This window comes from Pocillopora verrucosa, chromosome 8 (genome assembly GCF_036669915.1).
Source record: "Pocillopora verrucosa isolate sample1 chromosome 8, ASM3666991v2, whole genome shotgun sequence".
Classification (NCBI taxonomy): Eukaryota; Metazoa; Cnidaria; class Anthozoa; order Scleractinia; family Pocilloporidae; genus Pocillopora; species Pocillopora verrucosa.
Genome location: NC_089319.1, coordinates 8,249,326 through 8,260,889, shown reverse-complemented (window position 1 = coordinate 8,260,889; position 11,564 = coordinate 8,249,326). Strand labels below are relative to the sequence as shown.

At 38.5% G+C, this 11,564-nt stretch overlaps 1 protein-coding gene across 1 annotated transcript; it reads right to left on the bottom strand.

Moving 5' to 3' along the window:
• Window positions 1-3,887: 3,887 nt before the first annotated feature.
• On the bottom strand, window positions 3,888-11,543 carry LOC131793200 (uncharacterized). The gene is made up of 6 exons (XM_059110608.2): window positions 11,350-11,543; window positions 8,678-8,746; window positions 8,460-8,495; window positions 8,054-8,128; window positions 6,897-6,991; window positions 3,888-6,214 (listed from the first exon to the last, which is right to left on the bottom strand). Exons 1-6 carry the CDS (start codon window positions 11,422-11,424, stop codon window positions 5,335-5,337), a joined length of 1,230 nt encoding a protein of 409 aa, XP_058966591.2. The 5' UTR covers window positions 11,425-11,543; the 3' UTR covers window positions 3,888-5,334.
• Between the last annotated feature and the right edge of the window lie 21 nt (window positions 11,544-11,564).

Below are 11,564 nucleotides of genomic sequence, written 5' to 3'. Positions count from 1 at the left end.
CGGCCCATATTCTGCATCCAATCAGTGCAATAGAAAGAGCTCAGAAAAGTGCTTCAGATATCTGTGTCTTGTGAATGATGATGATAAATTTCATTTCATTTCATTTGTAAGAAGGTGAACTGTTTGTGTGTTGAAGCACCAGTTCACTGTCTGTGTAAAACTTTATGTTCCACCTCTACAGAAATCAGACACATTTGTGCTGTGTTTTTTTTTTCGTGTACAGTCGTGAAAAAAAAGGAAAGTTGACGCCTTGTAAAGAAGCCTTGAGCGTTTTAGATTGAACCTGGAATTTGTCAATTTAAAAAAATATATATAAAGCCCAGAATCCTCAGGCGGACCTTTTGATGTTAATTTTTGAATCGCTAATAGACGTCAGATATTTGGCGCACACTTAATAATGTCACTTGAAAGAACATCTTGCCGGCGTGATCAAGCACGAACTTATTGAAATTTTTGTTTTTTCTGCTTGTTGTTTTCCTTGCAAACATTAAATATAAACAAGGGCACATTTATGTGTTATTTACATTTTTTCGTGCGCTGTCTGAAGGACTGAAACATGTGCGTGATCAATCGAAAAAATGACAAGGTGAAAATGCTCAGGAAATGTTTTGACGCATACAAATCAGTGCCCTGAAATGAGTGTAAATATTTATGAAAGGGATTTGTTGATTTATGGTGTGCCATCTTAATACATAAGAGGATAACATTACAGTTCAAATATTAGTCGCCAAACAAACCTACAATGATGTCGAAAAAACCTGAAATTCTGAGTTGCTCGAGATCATGTCGAGGCCCTACCATCAGGTGTGCATTAGACTGTGATAAGTGAAAATAATGTCCTATTGTTTTCTCTTACTCTAAGTATTAAGAATATTTCTAAAAAAAAAATCAATAGGATACAAGTTAAAAAAGAAACGGTGTGTGTGGGGGGAGGGGAGGTGGGTGGAAGGGAAGAGAAAGGAAGAGAGAAAAAGGTTCTTGTACTTCCCCCTCCCCCTCCCCTCCCTTTCTGGATCACCCTCCATGAAGCTTATGAAATTCCACCACTCTAAAACGGTCCCAACCTTATTCGAAGCTGTTCTCTGCGATATCACGAAACGCTTATAATTAATATGTCCCTTGGTTGCTAGTTCATGCGCCAGAACAACAGTGTAAGTCTCAACTGGATGGTTAAAACAATATTAACAGCGACAACAACAAAAAAGTGAATCAAACATAAATTTAGAAAGACGTTACCATTTAAAAAAACTCTCAGAAAACTTGCACGATTTTGTTTTTACTTGAACCTTCTGAAAAGAAATTGCGACTCTCGTGATCTAGTCATCATGATGGATTACGTCTTAAATCTAATCTAATGATTTCCGTCCGCCAAAACTACCGGAGGGCATTTGTTCTCTTATAGTGGATGTATTAATTGTTATTAGAGATTATTATCTATTTTGCCAGCACATACGTTCTTATTCAAAATGAGGGGCAAAGTAGCCTTAGGAAGTTGACAGGGCTTATTGTAGACAAAAGTTAAACAATGTGATATTCCATACATCTTCATCATCGAAGAAATAGCGTTTTGGGAAAAGAGTCCCAATATTAAAGGAGGGCCTCGATGAGGTGAGGGCTAGTATGACTAACGGTGGGATTTTGGCACTTTTACTACGGCTAACGGTTAATTTCTTTCTATTGTTTTGAAAAGGAAAATTTTTACGGTTAATTTTTTTGCAGTCTTACGGCTGACGAGTAGCCCCATTGGGAACCTCTTGAAATTGTTGAAGCCGGATTGTCGCGAGCGTGATCGTCCGGTGAAATCACTCTAAAAAAGGGAATGTTATCAGGCGATAACTGGGACTGACGAATCGTCACCTGTGCGGAAGTCATTATCTTAGTCAAGTGGAGCTTACGAACCCAAAGTAAGCAGTTCATTAATTACCGCCTGAGTGTTCAGCGCTCCACTTCAGTAAGTCCAGTAAGATTAAAGCTTTAGCCCTTCGTCAGAGCGATTGGAAGTTGACGATTGACGCTCAGACTAACGCTCGAAACTCCAGCTTTTAAACTTTCTACGGAGGTCAATTTACTTTATCAACTCAGTCGATAATATTAAATTACCCTGTTATACTCTCCCGCCGACGCAGCACCACAGTTTTTTAGAAAATTACCCCCTTTATTCATGTTATAGATGTATTAAAGCTAATATGAGATCATTAATGCACTTGTACTTTAAGGATAAGTTCAATCCTTACGGCGCCATTAACTAAAATAAATTTTAATCTTTGGCTTATCCACATATCCCATAAGCTTCTTTTACGCAGAAAAGAATAGTTAATCTGCTTATGTTTTCAGATAGGTCGAGACAAGAACATTATTCTTCACGTAGACCTTACAATGTGGGTCAGCTTACGCTTACTGAAAACTGGAAGAGCTTGTTTGCGAGGAAAGCTCCAGTTTGGAAGATGGGAAGAAAATTGTACGAGGTGCAGGATGCCAAAAAAAGTGGACTGTAGTCCTTCTTTTTAAACGTACCTTTGGCCAGAATTAAAAAGGAGAGGGCGTCATAACTGCTACACACTATGTTACTATTATTACTCTATTGCCATATCAAAATTAACGAGTAGTGAAGGAAATCAAATTCTATTTCAAATTTACATTTTGTCACTTGAAATGTTAAAGTTGTGGTATTTTTTTTAAGAATAAAAACATCCTATTTTAGTTAAAAACACTCGCACAAACTTTTCCATTTTCTTTTTCCTTTCAGTGATACTTAAACACGCTTTGGATTTCCTGTACATCGCCTTTTCCTCGTTTTCACCTGTAACCACTTTTATCACCTCATATATTCGACCTAATCTGTCTTTTGAACACAGGAAGCATTCGTATTCGGTCGACGTTTTGCGGCGGCAACCAGACTGTCCTTCGCTAGCTAATCACCATCTTTATCAACTGTTCATTTGATTCACGTAATCTGAGTTTCACTCAGCTAACATGTAGTGGACCATTATCCAGAATAGTACGGACTTCTTATAGAGAAAAACTGAGAAAACATTTAGTTGAAAGAAACACACGCGGTGGTCATCGACGAATGCGTGGGAAGCAAATTCAAACTTGTTATCACGCGATCGAAACCGCCAGCTAAGAAAGGGATATCGATCAATTTAATAGGATTACACAAAGACGCTTTTTTCCTTTTTTCAATAAAAGTTCGCAGGGGCTAGTTTCCGTACGTCGGAATATCTCAAATGATTAGGAACTCAACGTTTCCCGACCGTATTGTAGAAATTTTAGAAGTCATAGACATCTTGATCTTTTGAGCTGGTCGAGGTCCAATCGGAAGCATTCAGGATTATGCGATGGTCAAGATAACCGACGATGACTTCGATGACACGTCGGCGATCGTTTGCACCGGCTCGACTGCCTAGCTACAGTCCCGCGAGATTAAGAACCTGGTGCATGGGGCTGCTATCCCTTCCCCCCTAGCCTACCCCAGGATCTCATATCACCAGTCACTGTGTGCTATCAATATTATCCTCAGCTTTACTGCACCTTTCATTGACAGGCAAACTCATGATCAAACCGTGGGATATCGATCATTGAAACTACGTTTTAATCGTCGTCTACACAAACAATCGTAAGGACATTTTGCTTGCGTCACGTTAAAATTCACTTGATTCTCCCTCCTCCCCATGAAGCTCTGTAAAATCCTAATGATCCCCCCCCAGTCATATTTCTTTAGTCCTCCCTTTATACTTTGTTAGCAACAACTGATCCCCCCTCCGTTTCTTCTGAAAACCATTTGTTCCCACCCGCCCCCCCCCCCCTCGATGATAACTAAATACTGGTCCTTTATAAGAGTATGACAGTATTAAGTTAGTACAACGATCCAAGATTTTGATGTCTCTTTTTTTTAATGTATTAATCAGAAATTTCATTTATTTACAATCCTAACTATTTCCAATAGTTACATAACACTATCCTTGGTCAAGGAATAAGCCTTGAAACTCAAGTTACATCCATCAAAACTAGGGTATAAATTATAAATTAAATTTTTTATATATATAAAAAAAGCTCTAGCCTGGTCTTGAAAAAAGTAGTTTCCTTCCAAGCAGGTGATTCTAATTTAAACAATACGACATGAGCCAAACCTCTCTCCGCGCATGCTTTAAATGTTGTTAAAAATATATATCAAAAATACATCTCCTTATTAAATATGAAAATATGTTACTAGTATTTTTAATACCTACAATGAACTCTACAGTTATCCTTAACTGGCGGTAAAAAGTTGTTATATACCTTAGCAGACTCAAGTGCTGCTCATGAAATAACAGCACTTACTTCATTTTTTTTTCTAACTTATGTAAAAAACATGTGAAAAGGTGCTCATATAATTCAATATCACATTGCGTTTTTCGTAATTATCCTGGTTCCATTCTTTAGACACTTTATGTTTAATTGTTTAGATTGCTAAAAATGTTGTTCTATATAGATGAAAATGAAAACTTCCAAAAACAGTCACAGACCTCTTAGCAAGTCTAAGCTCTGCCAGACAATGAAACGATCAAAACAGCAAACATATCTGACATGAACTTGGGCCTAGACCGTGAGTTCAATGTTATTTATCCCACTAGATATTATTTCCATTTTTCATCTGCTATCTAACAACATTCACATTGCCGCCTGTTTCTTTGTTTCGCCCATAAACCTTTAAATTGTCCCAACACTTGGGACGACATCGTAAATTGGATGTAAAAAAATCTTCCAAACATACTTCGCGTAAGATTAAGACTAAAGTGAGTTATACTTCTCTGTTTCACAGAGAGGCCTCTTTTAAAGACTCTGTTTCTCCGTGGAGCATTTTGCCGAGATCTCAGCTTCATAAAATTTTCTGCTCCATAGAGACGACTTCGGTACTACTATACAATATAACCCTCTTAAGGATTAAGGGTCGATTGACTATAGAATTCATCAAGTAATCAGCTCAACAGAATATGTGTAACCAAACCAACACTATGAACCAATCAAAAAGGGAAAACATGCTGCCTGCGCCAAAAGCGAAGAAAGCGAATTATTCAATAGAAACGCATGGCTTTTGCGGGCTGCTGTGAATGGAGACGAGCCGGCGAAAGTCAGCAGAGTTCCAAATAAGATTCTACGTACAGTTTTACCTTAACTTGCCCCGAGTTTTTTCCTCGGATTCCTTTGAACAAACTGTAAAGATATTCTGATACCTACAAAATTTTGTTCCTGTTTTCGAGCCGAAATAGGATGCTGAAAATCCCTACTGTACTAAGTGGCAAGTGTACTACAATATCAAATAATTTAGCAGCATGAGTCCTTTAAAAAACTGTTTCACTCTTCCTCTGTAGAATCGAGCGTCTGCAGAAACTCCCGCAGTTGCTCAAAGGCGGAACGTTTCTTCTCTGGGAAAACTTCGTTCTCGCAATCTTTTCCATTCGTTTTCTCATAATCTGCTTCGTTGTCTCCCTCTTCCATCTTTGCTTCTTCCAACAGTCGTTTTATCTCTTCGATGGCGACCGACTCATCCGTCAGGGGAGGCAGTGGCGGGGGTATATCATCGACGGGCGACTGAGAATCAAGCTCGTCCCCAGAATCTGGGCTTTCTGAAATGATGGAAAGACCACGTATTGATGATGGCTTTTGTTTTCTGTTAATTTTCGGGAGGCTGTAAAGGTCAGTTACGTCAGAATTAGAACTCTGTTCTCCTTCTTTGCACTCTTTACTCGAAGGCTTGTCATCCGTCACCTTTGGGCCTGATCGTCCAACATCCCCCGTATCTCGAACCACGTCATAAAGCTCGCTACCGTCCTGTTCTCCCGGCGTAGAACCGCGCAATTCTGTATTTTCGGTCTGTTTTTGATGAGCACTTTCAGTAACGGTTTTCGAAGGCGACGATCTCCCTGCGGCTTGGACCATTTCGTAAGTGGGTGGAGCGGACTTTGACGGTGGCCTCGATCCAACTAACTCATACGTTGCACCATCGCCTGAATCTTTCTTAGCTTTGGGAAGTGTTGATGCACCAACTAAGCTGTACGCGTCTTCTCCCTGACTTGGATTGGCCTCAGTGGGAACTCCAACACTAGAGTACAAGGCATCAGTGGCATCATCTTCGTCAAAACTCAAGTTACTGCTACCGCTGCTTAAAGCGCTGAAGCTTCTATTTGGCCGGCTTTTGACTTCTTCATACTGTGAGTCTACGGAACTTTGACTGCTGCAATAGCAGAATGGGACAATTCTCAGTTAACCATTTACACCCTAACATCAGTATCCATATTCTCCAAACTCTTATATATAAATTTCTTTTGGTACTAACAAAGAGAATTGGTTTAATAATCAAAGCTTCTAAGGATGGCGATCATTTCCTTTATTCTTATAATCTTGAAGACTAACTTAGCAGTATTACTGTAAGGAGAAATTAGATGCTGATCACTCTTAGGGTTTAAGGGGTTAATAATCAAGGATTTATCGTTCAATTAGCCCAGACACGAGCCACCCGTCAGAAGAAAACTGTCAGCAATTGGTATTCCTTTACAAGTGGTTTCTCGAATGAAATCAATGGTATAAATTCCAGCTTGAAAAAAAAAAATTCACTTTAACGGGGCTTGAGCTTATGCCAGAAAAATACCGCTTTGCTTCCAAGATTAAACTTAAGAGGCGCACGTTGAAAGCGACTTAAATAACGTTTCATGTAATCGATTTCATGCACAATTCGCGATCACCAACTTTAAAGCTGCGCCTTGAGATGAACCCGACGGACATAATCCTGTTTGTTTGAGAGGATGAGATGAGGTTTCTGAACCAATTAAAGAACAAAGACGAGACAAACTAATGTCATCCCAGATTACTTTCAAAACTCGACTTTGAACTCACAGTTCAAAATCTACCTCTCTTACCTGATAGTGTTCCTGCGCATATCAAAGGATTTCAGCTGCATTGCTTGCCTCAGTACACTTACCCAGTCGTTGAACAACTCAGGTGTTGGAGCGGACTGAAAGAGCAAGAAACCTTAATTCGAAAAATAACCCTCAGCAGATCATGGCTTCTGGCTGGCATAACACTTAACCTCTCCTTAAACGTTTACTCTTATCATAATTTACAATGTTAAAAAAAAGGAGTTTTAAGTGGTTATTACTTGCATTTACGACCTTTCACATAATGAAGTAGGCGAGTTTACGCGACATTTATCCGGAAATGTGATTGTGGTTTATCGAGTAAAGGGCTGTTGTCTGATAAATGTACGCATTGCGTTTACAAATACGCCTGCAGTTGTACCTAAACTTGACCGCGATATGGAGAAGCAAATTCAAGGGACAACAAAACACTTCATTTGCGCATAACGAGTAAGGTAACACAAGCATTGCGCGTTAGTTTTTTGCTTTCTTGCGCACATGGCACTATTTGATTGCCTTACAGCAGAGTTCAAATGGGGGCAGACAAGACGGCTTCAACCCTTTCACACCCTGACATCAGTATGCATATTCTCCATACTGTTCTCTATACATTTCCTAAGGTGCTGACAAGGAGAATTTGTTTAACAATCAAGAGCTTCTTTGGGTGATGATCATTTCCATTATACTTTGGACCTTAATGTCTGATTCAAGGGTGATATTGTAAGGAGAAATTAGATGCTGGTCACCCTTAAGGTTCAAAGGAACTTGGCATTTGCTACATCTGTACAGCAAAAGGAAAGGCACAAGATATGAAGGCATACGGCCACTCCACGAAATTTCCATCATGCAGTTGAAGGCGATCAGACAGACAATACAAGCACACCTGAGGGCATGATACTCTAGAGGGGTGATATCGTCAATTGGCAAAATAGTTGCTGCTGCAGCAAGCTCTGGGGGAGGGAGGGGTGGATAAGGAAGCCTGGGAGCAGTAGCCTACATGTAGCTGTACCCTCCCCCCCCCTGCCAAGGTGAAACAGAGGCGAGTTTTACCTTCGAGGAGGGGTAAGGCTACATGCACGTAGACCAAGGGGCAGAGGAGGAGAGCTTTTCACTTAAGTATGTTATTGAGGTGAATGGCATGACATTTCAGCAGTACTTACAAATGTGTATGTCCTGCTCTTGGTGATAATCTGAAAGCCATTGTGGACTATCTTTACTGGGTTAACTGCCTTGACCTAATGATAACAGATGTAAGATAAATTAATTATACTTGTATTTAGATAACTCTTACTTTGGCCAAAAACTGTCATTAAGTATGTCACGTGATATAGCACTTTCCTTATAAACCTATAACAATGGTTATCCCAGAAATGGAGGTAAATCATGAAGGAATGATTTTTTCCACAGTAATACATCAAATCAAAATTTTAGTGTTATGAATAAATCAAGGAATTGATTGATTGAAGATGTAGAAATAGAGATTTAGTTATATTGTAGTATCTGTCTTCTGTTATATCACATGTGTACTTCCAACATGATCTTCCCCAGTTGATAAAAAAATATTACCTGGCCAAAATCAATGGTTCCAAGGTAATTTTCTTCCTGTAAAAAGAAAAGGATTCATAAATTCTAAATATCCATATTCATCACTGACTGTTTAATGAACATGACTGACAAGTAGCTCAAAAGAAAGTCTTGATCTATGGTATTTTATAAAAGGCATACATGTCTATCTAGTAAACAGAATTCTGTTGCAAAATTCAATCTTGCTTCCTTTATCTTACTGTTTTCTCAGCAGCTTTGTAATATTTCAACTCCTGCCCATCTAATGTGAACCATCTCTTTCTAAAGCCCTAAAAATATTGTGGCACAAAATATAATAATTACTAAACCAAATCATCATTCATTTAATTTCACCAACATAAAACTCACATGTGGTATACCAATGTACATGTAGAACAAGAATAATGATAAATTTACCATGTTTTTTAATATATTTGAACTCATAAAACTTTACCCTTTTGACCCTTAAGGGGGCTAGCATTAAATTTCTTCTTACAGTATCAACCCCAAATCACTGCATTGAGGTCTGGAGAATAGAGGAAATGATCATCAACTAAAAAAAGCTCTTGATTGTTCAACAAATTCTCCTTGTCAGTACTTTGGGAAATATATAGAAAACACTATTAGGAATATATACTGATGTTACGATGTAAATTTTAAAACAATGCTGATCCTACCCATATGCAAACTTTAAAGCCACATGAGTCAAATTATATTTTAAGATTTTTTTTTTAATGAAGAGAGAAACCCATTAGAGTACTGTAGGTTAGAACCACCAAAAAACTCACATAGGGCATCTGTTTTACTGAGGCACAGTTTCAGGGGTGGGAGCCCAGCTCTCTGCTCCACCAGAAAGCAATCCCCTGCCCCCATAATGCATAACAAACCACAGAATGAGGCTGTTTAACCCCTTAACTCCCAAGAGCTAATTATTGATTCACCCCTCTGGCTGCTTCATTTCCGAGTAAATAAGTTGCAAGAATTTTGTTTTTAGATCAAGATGACACCTTCTACCTGATAAGCTTGAGTTTTCTCATTACCTGTTTGCTAGATAATGTGGAGATATTATAGGGAGAAGTAACATGTTAAATTCAATTCTGGGAATTTAAAGGGTTGAGATACATTTATGTACAATACAAGACTGAAACATTTTGCATACTGCACAAGTAACTTATGATTTAGAAGGTTCCACAGTGATCACAGCACAGAACTAATTGTGGGGTACACTGTACTTCTGGCCAAAATTCAATGAAACAAAGGCACCTACAAGGATCCTATTATTTAAGTGAAACATACCTGTGGGGTGCAAAATGGACTATTTACCTTTGAGTTATAGTTGTAACACATAGGAAAAATAAAATATGCATTTCCCCCACAAAGGAATAGCCAATATTGAAAACTTAATGAGGGTTGACTCATCTCTACAAACCATAAGGCTATCATTAGCACACGCACTCCTGGAAACAAGACAAATTTCCCACTCACCCAATCTAGAAAGGATGTTACTCAGGAAAATATGACACATTCAAAGTACAAGCAGTGTAATCCACTTTCCTTCCCTTCTTTATCACCTATTTCACAGCAACATCTCCCCACAAACTGACAGTTGCATCAATGATGAGGATAACATTTACTTTGTATCTACTTATTCCTGAAAAGATCAAAATTTGTCTTTATTTCTCAGCCAGAAAATTTTCCTTCTGCACAGGAGCCCAACAGGAGATTAAATTTTCTGTATCCAGGAGACTCTCCAAGATAATCCACCAGGAGAGTTACATTAGAATGTATCCATGGTTACTCAGCTAGCAGTGAGTACTTAGCTGGTGGCAAGTCTGGTTTTACAAACCCTCTTCATCCTAACATCAGTATGCAAATTCTCCACACAATTCTCTTCACATTACATGAGATACTAACTAGGAGAATTTGTTTAACAAACTTCCAAGAGCTTCTTTGGTCAATGTTCATTTTGTTTATTCTTTCAACCCTTATGTTTGATTCAGGGGTGAAACTGTAATGAGAAATTAGATGCTAGTCACTTTTAAGGGTTAAAGCATCTTAACTATACCTGAGCACGATTGTTGCCATTTTAGCATTATCCTATTTTGATATCATTACTCTCAAGAGAAGAAAGGATTAATCGGTGGTTATCACACTTGCTTTCATGGTAACCAATTACAAACGGAGGTGTTATTTTACAGAAATGTTCGCTTTAGCATTCCTGGTTGTAATAATTCTCACACATACGACTCGAGTCTATTTTACCAAAAGTTGCACAGAAACATCAAGGATCGATATCACTGAGGGGGCCAGATTGATTAATATGAAACTGAGCGGAAGTCAACAGCACGCTTATGTTAGTGTGATTCAAATAGCTCTCTTTAATCAGTAGTTTTTCTTTTCTTTTTTGACGAAGAAATCTCAAGAAGGATAAGCAAATGAACCAGAAACTTAGTCAATGTCCTTTTCAGCCAAGCGCTGAATTCAAAACTGCTTCAACCAACTTTCGTTTTCGACGGAAATCTAAGACTAATGGGTACTATTCAATCCTTTTGGAAGTCAAGTGAGTGTGATAATTGTGAATAAATGAGAATTATTACTGGTGAAAGATATAAAAGTGTTTTAGAGGCGTGATGAACAGATAAACAACAGCGACCTCCCGCTGAAATTTCACAATTTCCTTGTTGGCTGAGCTTTCCTACATCAGAGTAAGCTTACATGTAAATCAAGCTAATCTAACCAAGATCTCGAACACTGTTTTCGTTAGGAAAATCGCCTTCCTCTTTTCTTTTATATCGTAATCATGTTTCATAACGCTTAACATCATAGTGCAGGCTTCATAAGATCGCAAATCGAGCTATTTAAGAATCTGCAAGCTTAAAATTCCGACACATACCTCAAAGAATCTTCTACCAGCTTTGTCGAGAACTCCCTCGAAGTGAAGTCGTGTTTCAGTCGCCTCACCAGACATATTTGACCCAACTTCCTTAATCCACGGCTAAGTCATGAAGTCTTTGAGCCTCAGTCTCGAAACTATCCCGATTACGTTACGTTTAGCTCGCAGAACTTCCCGAAATTTAATGACCCGGAACTACTAAATTTGAATATTAA